Here is a 17690-nt window from a genome sequence, read left to right as displayed (position 1 = left end):
CTTCAGCTTTCTTGCAGCATGTTGCTTTGCTAATGCCATGTTGAATTGTGCAGAGATTTGTGCTATTTCCTAGGATTACTTCTTTTATACCTCAATTCATGTACTTCAAAGTATGGAGCACAAAAAATGACATAAGCGTAAATAAATAAATGCAGAAATAAACGATTGAATACATAAATAAAAAATAAAGAGATTTTGGTAATGTAAAAGGACATAATTAAATTAATGTCTTGGATTTCTTTTCTACATTTCCACAAATAATCTTTTATTTAGACTATTTCTGTATTTCTACATTTATTTATGCATTTCTACATTTCTTTTTTTCTACATTTATTCATTTATTTGTTTATTTATTTATGTATTTCTACATTTCTTCATTTATTTATGTATTTCTGTGTCTGTATGTTAATAAGGTAGGAGGTCCTGAACTGACCTCCTATTACTCCTATTACTGCCTTGACTTGACTGTGGCCCTCAAAACTCTATCTGAAGCGGCAAACGAATGACCACAGCATTTTCTGAAAGAGGATGCTCATATATGTCTTCATTTGTGATTCACTACCAGCATTTTTAAACTGGCGTAGAGCTGCTGTTGACTGTTCCTACAGATACTGTTGGGCCTTCTTTGCTTTTTGTTCGGTAAGTTTATCATTGTTGTCAGCTAACCTGTGTTGGCTAGCTAAGCGCAGCCCACTGTAAAACTCACGGCCTGGTAGGGCAACAGTTATTTGTTTATAAATTAGATTTTGAGTTGGCAAGACCATAGTCAATAAGTATTTAATCCACAAAATTGTATTTTAAAGGGGACCTATTATGCTCATTTCCAGCACTATATTTTTATTGTGGGACTCTATGGAGCTTTTTCCCTATCTTTATTCAAGAGCATGGTATATCAATTTGAGAGCATAATTTATTGATTTCACGTTCAAATTTTGTAATTTGTCCCTCAAAACCCTGCCCTCGCACTCAAATAGCCTCTGCTTGCGCTTAGATTTGCTCTGTTTCTGCTCAAACTGTGTGCTTGCACTCAAATATAATGTTGCTTAGCAGAAACAGAGCAAATCTAAGCACAATCAGAGGCTATTTGAGTTGAGGGCAGGGTTTTGAGGGACAAATTACAAAATTTGAACGTGAAATCAATAAACTATGCTCTCAAATTGATATACCATGCTCTTGAATAAAGATAGGGAAAAAGCTCCATAGAACTCCACTATAGTACATTTTCATGATTCATAGTTCAAAAACTCCTTAGGTATCTTATACTGGCCCTTTATGCAGTCCCTCAGTTCAGCCTCTGTTTCTTAACAGGCAGTCTTAGCTCCTGTCTCTTTGAGGCCTCCCTCGCGATGAGCGCACTCTGTTCTGATTGGCCAGCTTCAGGAAGCTTGAGGGGCAGCTGTATCAGAATTGTGTTAAGTTACTGCTGATGAAAACCCAACATTTCCTGCTGTTGCTGATTCATATTAAAAGTTTTTAAATGATTAAATAAAAGACCTTTATTGTGAGGACTATAGGAAATGAAACGTGTTCATCACTGAATTAGCAGAGATTCATTAGCAGTGTTATTATTCAATAAAAACAGTTCTACACCACAATATTTGGAGATATTTGGAGCTTTTTGTTCAGTGGATCAGTTAGAAATAATAGTACATAGCACAAGCTGAAACAGCTACAGTGATGATGATGTTTAATGAAGAGCTGCAGACAACTAACACACCAGCTGTACCAGCTCAACTTGAGTCATGGCTTGGCGTGACTACCCCCTTAACAATGGAAAAATGCCATAATGTTAGTGTAGTGGAGCAGTGAACTGGCATGCTGTGTGTGGAGCAGATGACCATATAAAGAAATACATCACGAGCCGACGTCGGCTCATGGCGAATTTCTTGATGGAAACCAAGCATTCACAGCAATCTGAAGTTGGTGCTTTTTGCTTACAGGGATTACTTCTACATACGTTTACTTCATTATTTGATACCTTGCCATGTTTAATATGAACATCCAACATTGTAACATTCTATATGACTGAAAATTAGGAAAAACATAATAGGCCCCCTTTAATGTAAGTATTAAAATTATCAGCCAGCCATAGTTCTTGAAAAGCTCCGTAATTAACATATAAACTAACTTAGACAGTCAAAGGACAGACAGTGATGAAGCATCTGTTCAGTGTGAAGAACAATAATTTTCTGAACTTTAGTTTATTGCAAAGTGACAATAATAATCATAGAGAACAAAGGAGCAAAGTTAGTTATCTTTTGTATTTTAGTGGTCACATACAGTATACTTATACTTATTGAGCTCAAACTGATCTATATACAATTAATACATTACACATGATTATATTGTATTTACAGAAGCAGCCTGTGCCACAGTACAGTGCAGAAGATGAAGACACCCCCAGCCTTGACAGCAGACCTTCTACTGTTCATGTCCACTCTGCCAGTCTTTGAAAGAAATGTAGAGATGGACAAATGTTTGAACATTCAGAAAAATTATAAACATTCATATTTTATTAATGTACTTATTACCTGAGCAGATCTGGCTGTGATTCCTCTCTTCTTTTCCTAGTATAATGTGAAAGGTTTACACCATTTTACACATACAATTGTTTGAATGTAATGTACAGTAACAACATTAAAGCTAATGTAATACAAGGCCAGTAGACTTGTCATCATGGATTAATATTACATTTTTGGTTGATGTGGACACTTGGTAACACAAACAGTATTCAGATCATAGATCATTTTCAGTAGACTGTTGCAAATAATTTATGTTCAGGTCTTGTGCAACCATGTTTATCCAGAACTGTACTATAGGTTCTATATGTCACATTAACAACACAGCACAACACTTAAGTAGAGGTTGTGTATAATATGAAGCAAAAACACCACATCAGAGAATAAAACTTTGTTTTACAAAAGGAGCATATGAAGACTTACACTAATATCCAGCAGCCGTGGGGTGGATCTTAACTATTGTTCAGTTATATCACTGGTTATCAACAGTAAGAGTCAAATTGCAGAATTGAAACATTTAAGAATTGAAAAAATCCTGAAAAATTTTCTATTTTTTAGGAAGCTATACTTATCTGGTGGATTGTATAACATTGATGGATGTGAATTGAGAGTAAACTGCTGGACATAAAAAATGTTACTGTGAGACAAAAAGGCAGACATGTATGAGTTACAAACAAGCAGTTACTTACTAGCAAACTGGGATTAGCTAACACTAAATCTTAGCCAGTTCGCTTGAGTGTGTTTAGGTTCAGAATGAAGCTCTGGGTCCAAACTGGTGCAGCACATTTATTCACAGGGGTTACCTGTGCAAAACATATTTAAAACAGTAGTCAGCGCGTTACTCATATCATTGTGGCGTTAGCTCAGCTTGCATCAGCTCTACTATCTCTGAACTTCATTGTAATAACTTCCACTTTTACAGGCTTGCTTCAAACTTCTCAATGGATTTCACTTACTTTAAACATCCCATACACAATGCTACAAACATCTACATGTGTAAACTGCACCTGCACCACAACATTTTCGACACAATACGGAAACAATATGGAGCATACACAATTATAAACACATTTTCTCATCTGCATGAATAACACTCTTATGTTCCATAGATGTTTCAGTTAAACTAATTGAAAACATCTCATTACACCTTTAACTGTGTTTACTGGATGACCTTGGCAGTCTAACTGGCCCTGTTACACTTTAAATCTGTCAGCTAGGAAATACAATAAACCTCACTTTCCAGCCACATCTCTACAGACCCACAGGTTTAACTTGGCTGGCTAACTGTCTGTATTCTAGCAATATTCTCACTCTTATACACCCATAAAACACAAAAAGCATTAACTTACCTTCATGACACAGTAAAATGTTATTAAAAAAACTGAATGAACTGCTGTGGTGGATGAACATAAACTAAACATTTCATAGACTTAGACCAATTTAAAATGGCCATTAACGTGGTCTGTTAACACAGAGACTGTGAATTACACATGCTAATCACTAATGCTAATGTTAGCACCAGCGACTTCCTGAACAGCTGTGTGTACCGGCTGTGCGACTGGCAGGGCAGGATGGATGCAAGTTTATATGAATTGGTCACATACAGTGCGGCTGCACCGAATGTAATCATTGTTACGGCTGTAGCTGCTAGTTACCAGCTGGTTTACCTCCATCATGGCTACTTGGTTCACTCGGCTCAGTGGTGGGTGGCTGTCAGTCAAGTTGAGGGGCTGAATCCCACTCCCCCGACTCTACTGCAGAGTCTGGTTGCAAACGCCTTCATATGAACTCCTGTAATACATTCATGCTGTAAATGCGATATTTTGGCTTCACTTTGCATAGCAGTAGGAAGTCGAGACGCGTCCTCCATCTTTATATACAGTCTGTCCTTGTAGTTAATAGAAGGTTAGCATATCTAGCTTGTACAATGTAGATTAATAGGAATCGTTTGCTTCTGTCTGGTTCGCCCAGCTGACCAATCCTGCTTTAGACTGATGTAAGGACCACCCACTCAATTAACATACAGACACAGAAATACAGAAATAAATAAAAGAGGAAATACAGAAATAAATAAATGAATAAATACGAAAAAATATCCTAAATAAAAGTTGATGTATGTAAATGTAGAAATACATTCAAGACATTAAATATTATTTATTTATTTATTCATTTATTTAATCTTTATTTTTTTATGCTCATGTGATTTTTTTTGTGCTCCATATCAAAGCAGCAATGTCAGGTTGCTCTAAATACGGCAGAAGCTCATTTGGGACTGTTGTCCTTTGTTTACGAGAGTAAAAGCTACATCTGGATTTTTCATTGCTGTTTAAAAAATGTCCACAGCTGCATGAGACAGCAGCAAATCATCTTGCAGGTGTTAATATTATCTTCTAAAATTATCCACTCCATCTCTCTCTCTCTCTCTCTCTCTCTCTCTCTCTCTTTCTCTCTCTCTCACTTGCTCTCTCTCTGTCGGTTCAGATCCTAATGCTTTAGGACAACAGGGACCTGACCATGCTTTAATCGGTGGCGTTGTTGCAGTTGTGGTCTTTATCACCTTGTGTTTGATAATAGTTCTCGGACGATATCTGGCCAGACATAAAGGTAAGAGAGGTCACTCGAGCTGCCTTGAATAACAATTTTCTTGCTTGGAGTAAATGTATTGTATATGTCTTAGCGCTTTTCAGCAGGTGAATAACTTGCTGTGGCTCTGTGTGTCTACAGGGACATATCTAACACATGAGGCCAAAGGAGCAGAGGACGCCCCTGATGCAGACACAGCCATCATCAACGCTGAGGGAAACCATGTGCATGCAGAGGAAAAGAAAGAGTACTTTATTTAGACTTTTTGCTTTGTTTCATGACAACTTTTGACAGCAGACATGCAATTTTAAGCTGCCTCAGTGTCACTACATGATGTGTTTTACTTTACTTATTATTCTTTTGTCTTCTCCAGAAAGCTCATGCTTGGATATGCTTGTTTTCAAAGCATTTGCTGACGATATAGCCTTCTCCTTTTGTAATCAGTATGAACCATGTACAATTTTGGATTATTTCAGTTTCAGTTTTATGGTGCCTAAATGCTGTACATTTTTCTGCTTTTCTTCCATTGCTTGCATTAACTTTTTTTTCTACTATCTCTTACTTTAACTGTTGTACAACTTTTTAAAATCATGAAGCAACATGAAATGTGCTTCAAGTCAGAATCAAGTCTTAGCTTTTCAAACTGTTCTGCTCTTAAAGCAACTACTTTAAGGGCAGAATATGTTTAATATATCAGTTTATTAAACATTGACATCAGAGGAATCTTTTTAGGGTTTAAACAGTGGTCTTGGATGTTGCCTGGAGTTTACCCCACCACAGCCATACTGCATTAAAAAAACAAAGCAGACCTGAAACTTTGACAAAACAAAACATAGAAGCACAATCTATGTGATTGTCTCTAGATGAAATCAACTCCCTCTTAGCACGATCTGTATATTTCTGCATTCATTTATTTTCGGTTTCTGCTCTGGTTGATTTTTACCAACAGAGAACAAGTTAGAAAATTAAAGCACAAAGTCTGAGGACTAACAAGGAGGGAAAACACATCAACTGATTCTTGTCTCAGGATTCAATATGAGTCTAGATGGAGAGATGGTGTCAGATACATGATGAAGATTTCAGTACACTTGCAGTTATTGTCATGGATGAAGAATTTTAATTTTTTGTTGGCAATGTGATGTAAGATCCAAACTGAATGAGTGGAACCTTGTGTGGTTCATTATTTATGTTGACTTTTATTGAACAACTATGCTCAATGTGTGGATATTGCTGTAAAATACTTTGCTAACGTGAATATTGGTGAACAATATTGTTGAATCTTGGGATCCCTGACACATTACAATTTGTATATGAGCATATACAGTATTTAAAGTATTCCACTTTTTTTTTTTTCATTTATCCATGGCAAACAAGAGCTTGTTTTGCCAGAAGGCATGTAAATTATCTTTAAGTTTTCAATTTTAGTAAAGGGAAAAACACTGGTTATAGCTTTTAATTTCAGGTCATATCAGTTTTCGTCACTTTGATGAAATTGTTTTCACACTTTTGAAGATTTCTTCAAACAGGGATTCTAATGAATTGCTTAAAATTAAAAAGAAAAAAAAATCTGGTCAAAATATATGTATTTATTATTATGATTGACTGACATTTATTATATAATACTACATTGATTGATATTATTGCTGTTATTACTAAAGTAGTTGTCTGACATTAACTTTTCCATTTTTTAATTCTGTAACTTCTCATAAAAAAAACAATACAAGGATCACCGTTATGGCCTTTGAGTTTGCTGCAAACAGTACTAATGACATGTTGAGGCATTGGTGAATCAAACATCCCCTCACTGTATATAGTCACTGTATCAAAGATATCGAACCACATTGCCAATGCTCATACATGTTATTTTGTTAGTTCAGTATGATGCTATAAATAACTCATTTTGTATAAAGTTTTAATCGCTGTAATTAATTTGCTTTTTATGGGGGATGTGTGAGGTTTGCTTTTTTCTCAGTATTGAATATTCATTTTTTCAACTATGCCACTGTAAAAAAAAAAAAATTAAAAGAAAAGAAAAAGAGAGACAAAGTGCGGATTAAAATATGAACAAGTTGAAAGCTGCCATTTTGTTGTGACTGCCTTGAAATGAACTCATGAGTAATGCTTTGTGCTTTTGAATTACAGTGCTATTACCCACAGTCACAATATCAGTTACTATCCAGTATCCACATATCTATTGTTATATAAAGAGGAGCCTGTTGATGGACAGCGCTTTGACCAAAGCTGCACTGTAATTGTTATTCCATGCAACTGTTGAGTATTACTCAGTCTTTAATATTAATAATATATGCAAAGAGTCTAACTTGTAGAAAGATTAAAAAACCATGAAGCTCCTCAGGAAGATGGCCCGGGGGCTGGCTCTGCTTATGATTTGTGCATTAATACAAGGTGACAAAAAGAAGACTAGAGTCTCCATGAACTCTACGCCCATCTCACCGGCGCTCAGTTCGATATGCTTGAAGTGGCTTCATGAAACTACTCGCAGATGTTAGCACAGCAGGCTGCTGTTGCCCTTGTTTTAACAAACTAGAGAGAGGAAGTAGGAAGTAGGATGAGTGAGGAAAACAACTTTGTAATTTGACATTATGGTCAATGATGCTTTCTTTAGTGTCGGGAGCTGATTGCTTTAATTGGAAGTGAAATGATAACGCTTTAGATGAAACTTTATTGATCCCTGGGGGGAAAAGAGGTCATTAAAAAGCAAATACCTTAGGTATAGCATCTAATAGGGGAAAAAGAGAAATGGGATAAACATACTGAATAGATAATAAAATAAGAATAAACATGAAGAAGAAAGGATGAAGCAGTAGAATAGAGTAGCAACAATGGAGTTTAAAATGTTCTTTGTATTGGTGGGAAATATGAAAGAGAATCACTAATTTATAGATTGATACAGGTATTACTAACAGTTATGTCTCCTTAATTATATAAATATGGATTACTGGAGGATGAATATGTGCTTAGTATGCATATAAATAATGTATAAAGACTTAAATAGTATTGTGCTTATGAAAATACCAGGAATATATGAGAGGCATATGGGAAAATTCAAGATGAAAGTGTTCTAGGAAAATGATATGCAAATATGTATTATATTCACATTATCTAACCACACCTCATCAAACTTAAAGTAGTAATCTGGATACTACATGTACAGTACACCCTACCAATTTAGAAAAATAAAACAAAGCAAAGTTTATAGTCCATTATTACTGCTTCAGTGACACAGATGAACCTTTTGAAATTTGAGGATGGATATAATAACCTTGTGCAGATTACTGAGCTCATATTAAATATCTCAACATCCTTAAAGGGAGATCTCGTTCCAGGACACAAGGCCTGAGTCATTATGATCCTCCATTCTTCAGCTCCCATTGACCTTGAGCATAATGTTGCTTCCCAGCAGACTAATGTTGCCATTATCAACACACTGTCCGGCCAACCATCTGCCTGCTTCACACAACGCCTCGCTTCCCCTCACCTCTCACTGAGACGGTTCCCAATGCTCACTTCATAATCATTACCACCAAAAGCCCAGCCAGTTCAAATAAACATCAGCTTCCAGTATCACACTCCTTCGCGTTATTAAAAGCTCAGTGCTTCGTTAAGCCATGTAAATTGAGATAGACTGTCTTGAATAATGCCTTGCAGAAAATAATGCTAAGAATCCATCATAATTTTGTAATTGGATATCGAGGAGGGAAACATTCATGTGCAATCGTAAATAGTGAGTTGGAAAATGGATTTTCTCTTTACCCTTGAAATGTGAGAACCATACCCTGGGCAATGTAACAATCACAGCATGACCTCTGAGGAGACCTTCTAAGTCTTACTAAACTGAAGAAACTGATCCCCACTGTACCCTGTAGGCAGGGTCCATATCAGTCCTCCAGCTCACAATAAGCTCTTATCATAGCAGCACAGAAGTCTCTGACAAAATCCTTCAGGGATGAAGTGATATCTTAAAAAACATTATTACACTTAAACATATTAGGTCTACAGCACAATTCAGATTTTGCAGTGCTGAACATTAATTCTTGAGCTAATTGTTCTAGCAGTTGTATTTCTCATCCTGTAAAATTAAATCAGTCAGACTTGGCATGCTACTTCTTGAGAACTCGATTTGTTCGAGTCTCAGCATAAAGATTTCAGTATTAAAGTAAAGTTTTTAAAGCAACTTGGACCAGACTGTTGTAAACACAGTCTGTTTTTTTTTTCTTTTTCATCCTACAGTTCTGCTGTAGATTAGTGACAACTGGAGGAGCCATGGCAAGATTGCGCATGAAAAGCCCTCCAACCCTGACACAAATAGTGGTCCTTCTTTTGGATTAACAGCACAACGTTTTATGCAGAAATAACAGTAATTCCACTTGTTTTCACTATCCAAGCATGTAAATTGCCTTGTGTAATGCAGTGGGCGATTTACTGAGGAAGTAAAAGGATAAAAGGATTTCAAAGATGGATAGGGATTGCAAAGCAAATGCAGTATGCTAAACAGATGTGATGAAGAAATGTTTGTCCTCTGGATCATGTTTTTAATTACAGATTAATAGGTATTAGTGACATGGCAAGGTAACTCCATGATTTACCCAAACCTTGAGTCAATAATGTATACACACCGATAACAATAATTATAACGTTCCCAACTGGAAAAATCCAACTGCGTTTTTTATTCTGCCCATACTGTGTCATCTTTTATATTACCTGCCATGCAGGACAAATATTTTGGGTTTACTTGTAATCATTGCTGTGCACCGAAAGATGAGGTGCAAAGAGCAAACAGTAGAAGATGAAATTCACAGTTTTTCAATATCCCTCCTTTCTTTTTCAGAACCTTGAGTTGGGAGTCTATTATTGTTACCCTTAGAAGCTTGAGGTTGCATTGTTTGTGTAAATGGTTTTGTCTTTGATTGACAGCTCATTCTAATAGAGATTTAGGAAGAATAATAACTGCATGTTTACAACACTGCTGCTACCTTGGACATGAAGTAATTGCAGAAAAAATATCTCATGATGATGCCAAGTATACTACTGGAACATCATTGTCCAAATGTTTTCTTACTTTTATTTATCTTTAAATATTATATTATATATATATAATATATATTTCACATAAAGCTAATAAAGGTGGGATACAGCCAAGTCTTACGCAGCCCCCTTTTGACTTATAGCTGCAACATTCACGCCTCATCTGTATCGCTGCTGAATCTGAGGGCTGAAGGGTATTATCTTGAGATGTGTTTTGCCTAATCATATTTGATGAGATTAAACAGATCACTCACACTTCCACTTGTGACAGGGCCGAGTGGAAGTTAGAAGGAGTCAAATGATCTGGAACAAAGAACATGAGCTTGTGTATCCCCCTGGATGCATCACCATGCCATTAGTCTAGATGAATGTGTACAGTCAGATACAATTCCCTTGTTTGCTGCATGAGGGCTTCCACTTTGTGAGGCAGCAGCTCCGCCGTACGAATCAGGCCACTTGCAGGCCCATGGATTGATGACTGAAACAGGGGTACCCACTGTATTTTAAACCTATTCATCCACACTGACTCACATTCTCTGTGGTGCATCTTTAAATAGGCAGCCCTGGGATTGTATGTCTGCCATTTGATTTATTCTATATTGTATTTTTAGATCTAATTAAAACAAACTTTTCTGTATTGTTTGGCTGAATTTTGAATTGTGCAGGCCCAGGAGAGTACATAAAGGGAAGCCTTGTCTTGGGTAGTGTTTTGGGGGAAAAAAAGCTAGTACCTGTGGCATAAGGTGTGCAATAAATAGTGAGCCATCTGTTTGGATTTGAGCACTTTCACTTGAGATTCTTCCAAGGAACTCACCGGAGACTTAATTAAAGTTGGAATATTAGCGAGTTAGAGACTGATGTTCCTCCAATTAAATGATAGCTATAGTAAAATCATAGCATTAGTTTGATTGAGATTATTTTTTCTTTATAGTGGAAAAGACAGTGCTGTACTTAATAAAAGTGTTCATCCCTACAGATTATGATATTCAAAATATAACTTTTAATGCTTTTTTCAGAGCTGTTCAATCTGTTAAAGTTCTGTAAGGATTTGCCAGTTTCAGCTAATGTGCATAATGGAAACACAGGTAAGTGTATACGCTCACACAGAAAATGTATCATATTTAATGTGGAGGAGACACGCTGTAGTGGCCAAAGTGTAATTAGCCAGTTAATCAGCAGATAACAAGCCACCATTTTTGAGAAAGATGATGAGACACTATTTCACTGTCTCTAAAAATCATTCTATTGCTAAATGAACTGCTAAATAAATACCTGATGCATATTTAGATGGCAATTTAAATGAACCTTTCCCTAAAAGCAACAATGCCCAACTTACTATGTTCTGCTGGTAGAACTATATTTAGGTGTCACTGAGTTCCTGAAAACCGTAGTTCAAACAAACATTTGTAACCACCGTCATTAACTTTGCTACTGTAGTTTGGAGCATAGTTTGTCATTTATTATCAAAATCCTCAACTGGATACTGTGCTAAAGCAAGAAAGTTAACATATTTAATGACCATAATGACCAACAACATCCTTTCTCAAGTGTATTCTATTATGGGAATTTCTTTTTAATTTTCTTTTTGCTAAAATAACGAACCCTATCTAATGCAAACAGAGTATTAATTGTGTAAACATTGTATTGAAAAGGTTCTGACAAACTGCCGTGCCTGCAGGATGCCAGCTGTCTGGATGTGGGTGGACATGAGGTGTTGGCATCAGCCTCATTATCATCAAGGTCTTCCTCTCCCTCCTCTGGATGTGTCCTTTTTTCAGTATATGGTGATGGAATAGTGCAACATCAGGTTTAATTGCTTCTGGTTTAAAATAGCATCAATAACACAATTTACACTTCAGCTCAATGCACTGTCATTTGTTTTCTGCACTGTTATCTATTGCATCAATATAATAATCATATATATTCTGTACATATACAGTATCTCACATGTAGACAGTTAAATATTTCTCTTGCCTTGTGTTTATTGCTTTCAGATTTCAAGACTACCTCATTTAGGTATGGATAAGTTTAACAAAATTGAACAATCATTAACCCTTTTGTTCAAACTACGATGTGGAAGGAAGTCGGGAGCTCTGGGAACAAAGAAGGATTCTCCAGTTGTCAAAATTTGGGCAGTAGTCCTGGAACATGCCATATAAATTTAAATTCATTGTGTCACAAGCTGCAAAATATTTTAACTAAGTATTTTATCTAAATATTTAAAAGTCTGTTTGCCACAGTGCCTTCCTTTATACTATGATTGGGGGCATCAAAGTGAGAAATATTCAAATTTTACACAACAAGCAACTACTGTTGTTGTTGATTGGGAAACACAATTGTAGTTTGTTTATGAGTATAACTACACATGAAGTCAGGTTTCTCTTCTTTTGACACACTGCAGACAATGCAAGGCCTATTGCTCAAACAGCTGATATTACATATTTAACTTTAAATAGCACTTTAGGATCTGTACTATGAAAATACAATCATTATGACCCTTAGTTGACATGGGTGTTGCCAGAACCACCAAAAAGGACAAAATACAGTGATGTTTTCTCTTCAATTACTGTAAAAATGTTTGAAATGAAGAAAATAAATCTGTGATCTGATTACAAACACAGAACCTAAAACCTATTAAATATATGTATTAAAGCACTTTGCAAAGAGAAATCATACTTGAGAATCAGTCAAGAGATGACATAACACATTGCAAGCACATAACCAAGCTTCTGCTTCTCTTCTCTTGAACTTCTCTTGATTTATAGGGCTGTAGCTGCTAAAAGAGTGCATACAAAAAGAGGGAAAGGACCACTGGGATTGCTAAAGCTTGAATACTTCCAGAGTAGCGTGCCAGTCATCTTTATGATGCCAGTCAGTGTGATGGTGAGCCTCCGGGATTACTCCAGACAGACAGCTTAGTAAGACAACTGATTAAATAGTAGTGAGAAGGGAGAAAATGTTTAATTCAGCCATATTTAGTATTCATGGGATGGACAGCCATACAAGAGTTCACCTTGAGGGGTCATCAGGAGAGAAGGTCCAGAATCCCAAAGAGCTGCCAGGCCAAGTTTCCACATAGCATTTTGGAAACACAGCTGATTGCATTTTTAATTGCTTTGATTATCGAGTTTACTTTGGCTGAATTGAAAAGGGTAATGCAACACACAGAGAATCAACAGACTGATATGCTGTGAAACAGAGTTCTGTTGCAGCACTTGTGACATTGTGATATGTTTACCAGGAAAATCAATGCTGAACTTCAAGCAGCGCATACAAATTAATACTTTCCTCATACATTCATCCACTGCATTACACATTACCTCATTTAGGATCCTAGTGGCCTGAGGGTAATGTCTTGAGCCTCTCAGTGCTGGCCTAATGCATCCGGTACCTTCTTCCCGACCGCAGCAGGGAGAAAAGGCTGTTATCTGGGTGGCTGGGATCCTTAATGCTACTCCTAGTCTTATTCTTGCAGCGCCTGGTGTAAATATCCTTTAGGCAGGGTAAAGCACTGCCTATTGCATGTTCAGCCAAAACAAACCACTCTTTGCAGGGCCTTGTGTTCCAGTTCGGTGCCATTTCCATTCTAGGCACTGATGTTCCCCGTCAGGACACTCTCGATGGTGCAGGAGTAGAAATTCCTAGGTATTTGAGGGGATACCATACACTGCATAAAAATATGGACGTAGTTACCGTGACATCACCCGTTGGTTTCTGAAGAGCGGTTTTGAAGCTCAAAGTGAGCTGCTCCGGTCGTCGCCATCTTGGCATTGCGTGATGCTGCCTAACTCCCAGCCAATCAAAAATGGGCAAAGAGGCGGACCGAATGGCTGAAACAAGCCACCTAGTGGCTGGTGGACCTGTACTCAAAGCAGCCATGTCCTTCATTATGCATAACTTTACGGCTTAATAAAATTTAAACAGGTGAGTTATAAAAAAATTCACCCCCCGTACAGTTGTCATGAAAGGGGAAATTAGCTATAGATACCAAAACCGTTTTTTGTACCAGGCTGTAAACATGTTTATTTCTGTTGTAAAGTTGGGTATTTTAACATGGGGGTATATGGGGAATGACTCACTTTTGGAGCCAGCCTCAAGTGGCCATTCAAGGAACTGCAGTTTTTGGCACTTCCGCATTGGCTTCATTTTACAGCCCCAGTGGTTGCCGCTTGGGGGGATACCCAGAATTTCCTAAAGCGTCTGAGATGAAACAGTCTCTGCCTTGCCTTTCTCACCACTGAGTCAATATGTTGCGTCCAGGTCAGGCCCCCAGTGAATTGGACACCAAGGTTTTTGAAGTTGTCCACCCTCTCCACCAGGACCTGTTGATATTAAAGGGGATGTTGTTCCTTCCCTGCTTCTTCCCAAAGTTCACTATACACTCCTTGGTCTTGCTGACATTCAGAAGTAGGTTGATGTCCTGACACCAGGAGGTCAGGTCCTCTACTTCCTTAAGGTTAGCTTTTCATTGTTATCTGAAATCAGGTCCACCACAGTTGTGTCGTCAGCAAACTTGATGATGGCGTTGGAGTCAAAGTTGACTACAAAGTTGTGTGTACAAGGAGTTCAGAATGGGGCTCTAAATGCACCCCTGAGGTGCTCCGCTGTTAGTAATGAGGGTAGAAGAGGCGTGTCCACCTACCCTCACCACCTGGGGTCTGCCCATCAGGAAGTCAAGGATCCACATGCACAGTGAGGTGTTTCATCCCAGGTCCTTGAGGTTTGTGACGAGTCTGGGGGGAACTGTGGTGTTAAACGCTGAACTGTAGTCAATGAACAGTAATCTCACATAGCTCCCTTTCTTGTCCAGGTGAGGTAGCGTGGTGTGGAGGATGTGTGCCATGGCATCTTCTGTTGATTGGTTGGGAGACTAGGCAAACAGTAGTGTGTCCAGTGTGTTGGGTAGTGAGGAGCAGATGTAATCCTTGACCAGCTGTTCAAAGCACTTCATCACTACAGAGGTGAGTGCCACTGGATGGGAGTCATTCAGGCAGGCTGGTCTTGTTTTCTTGGGCACAGGAATGATGGTGGACTTCTTGAAGCATTTAGGTATGACAGACTGAGCCGGAGACAGGTTGAATATCATTGTGAACACTGGTGCTAGTTGGTCAGCAGATAGTTTGAGGACCCACCCACTGATACCATCTGGTCCTGCTGCTTTCTTGGTGTTCACACTCTTGAAACCCCTCCTGACATCATGCTAGGAGAGAGAGATATGCGTGAGACAAGCACCCACCCATCGATTAACCTCTGTTCCAGCTTGTTTTGCTTGCTGGCTGCCGATGGCCTCAAAGTGAGCATAAAAGTTGTCAAGCTCATTTGCTATAGACGCATTGGTGCTTGGTCTTGTAATCTGTCATAATTCTTAGACCTTGCCACAGGCTTCTGGGATTGCATTGCTTGAACTGTAGTTCCACTTTCTTCTGATAATCCCTTTTTGCCTACTTTACTGTTCTTCTTACATTGTAGGCTGCTGCTTTTGTCCATGTCCATGTTTCCAGACTGCAGCCCTAAATTGTAGGCTGCAGTGTGTGTGTTTATGCCAGCCCTGGTAATCCATGGCCATGGTTTCCAGTTGTGGAATGATTTAACTGTGGTTGTGGGTACAGTTGCTTCTTTTTTTCACAAATTAAATCCACCACAGATTCAGTGTATCCATCGATGTCAACGGTGATATCAACAGTGCTCCAGACTGCGTCATGTAGTGCAGACTGTAGGGCAGCCTCTGATTGGCCTGCCCATTTCCTGACCTCTCACTGGGGGCATGCGTCGTAGTAAGTTTACATACTTTGACCTCGGCAAGATGGCCACATGGTTGCTCTTCCTGAACGTGGGTAGCGATTCTGTTCTGTGGCTGTTTTTGAATGGTGTGCAGCAGGGATCCAGAGTATTTATTCCCCTTGGGGCGCAGTCAATATGTTGATGGAAGTCAGGCATAACCTTCTTAAGGATAGCCTGATTGAAGTCCCCAGTAACAGTGAGCGTGCAGCATAAGGATTACCGGTCTGTGAGCTTCAAGTTTTTGCAAAGATCCGACAGGGCAGCCTCTGTACATGCCTGTGGTGGGATGTAGACTACTGTGATAATGACTGATGTAAATTCCCTTGGTAGAAAGTGCAATCTGCATTTGATTGACAATAACTCCAGATTAGGTGAGCAGAAACGGGATAGCATTTTAATATTCCCACTGTCACACCAATCCCTATTCACCATAAAGCACACACTTCCTCTTTTATGGCACTGAAAGTATCTTACAAAAATAAAGTGAAAAATTGTGCTTATGATTGGCTGCGTTAGGAGGTTATATTTTATTGTAACCATGATAAATGCTCATGTCACCATATTTATTATATCACAGTACAACTAATGCTCCAAAAAACTTGTGGAGGAGTAGAGTACAACTGTGCTACATCTAAGAAAGACACAGTATGATTAATGGTTGTCCAGGAGGAATCTGTACAGTTTTAACCGTGGATTATTTCTATTATTTGCAACAGCTGCAAAGAACAATAAATATTGCTCATGTTAGGGACAGAACAATGTGGGATGAAGCCACTGTAGTGTGCATCCTTTTCAGAACTGTGAAGATTTTTAAGCCTAAGTTTGGAAACTCTTCATCATAATACTCTCAAAGCCTTCTGTTCAATGTTTGCAGCTTCAAGTAATGCAAAACAATACTATTTATATTAGCTTGGCTCTCTGAATGAGTGCCAGCTATAGAGACATGATGAAATCCCTGTGTTGAAATACCCCACCATGACGTTCAAAACTAATTCAATTATATGCATCACCAGTTCAATAGACCTACAGAATTGGGCTATTGTCTGAAATGATGAAAAAAAAGAAAAATACCAGTAAATCATGTGTGAATGAAGTTTAATGTAAAAATGATTTTCACAAAGAGTTGCCAAAATTGGCTTCTAGAACAATTTCTGCAGTTATTTGGCAAGCTATTTACTCTGCGTCAACTAGAGATCCTATTTACTATGCATCTTCAAATGTCTTCCTCATTGCTATAATGGGGCATAATATTGTATAGGGCAAAGTAGGGCAAACAACAGAAAAAGGTTCAAAAACAGCACAGTGGAAACTTTTTTCTAACACAGACAGTGTCTTTAGCTGCCTTTAGTCATGAAAAGGGACTAATCATCATACACTTCTCTAGAGGAAAAAATATTCTAAAAATGTACATTATGTTTGCTTATATATACTGTATAGGCCTGCTCATCAAAGGCTACATGTTTTGGTTTTGATCGATAGGTCATTGCATCAAAACAAGGGGTATCTGTGGAAAGTCGATATAGATGATGAGTTTCATGATGAGAACCAGAAGATTCAAGAAATTTTGTCCGCAGGCAAAGTCTCCAACAGAAAAGTTGATCTTTTTTCCTCAGTCCTTTGATGATTCAGCTCCTCGATGTCAGCCCAGTAAGTCAACAGGAGAGATAAAAATACACACTGGTCTCACTAACAATCTTTAGACATTTTGGTATGGTCCAGTTCCCCACTTTTTTTTAGAAGCAAAAGTATGAACATGTCACT

At 38.1% G+C, this 17690-nt stretch overlaps 1 protein-coding gene and 1 long non-coding RNA gene across 3 annotated transcripts in view; one reads left to right on the top strand and one right to left on the bottom strand.

Annotated features, from left to right (window-relative positions):
• Positions 1 to 7276, top strand: part of cadm2b (cell adhesion molecule 2b) — a 162215-nt gene extending 154939 nt beyond the window's left edge. For both annotated transcript variants that reach the window (XM_067595222.1, XM_067595221.1), the window contains 2 exons: positions 5001 to 5123; positions 5244 to 7276. In XM_067595222.1, the coding sequence (XP_067451323.1) occupies positions 5001 to 5123; positions 5244 to 5362 (242 nt within the window). In that variant the 3' untranslated portion in view covers positions 5363 to 7276. The remainder of the gene's footprint in view (positions 1 to 5000; positions 5124 to 5243) is intronic.
• On the bottom strand, positions 1803 to 4305 carry LOC137186354 (uncharacterized). Its single transcript, XR_010929008.1, has 4 exons — positions 4187 to 4305; positions 3209 to 3322; positions 2532 to 2567; positions 1803 to 2447 (listed from the first exon to the last, which is right to left on the bottom strand). It is a non-coding gene; the product is annotated as an uncharacterized lncRNA (long non-coding RNA).
• Positions 7277 to 17690: the final 10414 nt, after the last annotated feature.

This window comes from Thunnus thynnus, chromosome 7 (genome assembly GCF_963924715.1).
Source record: "Thunnus thynnus chromosome 7, fThuThy2.1, whole genome shotgun sequence".
Classification (NCBI taxonomy): domain Eukaryota; kingdom Metazoa; phylum Chordata; class Actinopteri; order Scombriformes; family Scombridae; genus Thunnus; species Thunnus thynnus.
The sequence above is the reverse complement of the archived record's forward strand: the minus strand, read 5'-3'. Positions and strand labels throughout refer to the sequence as shown.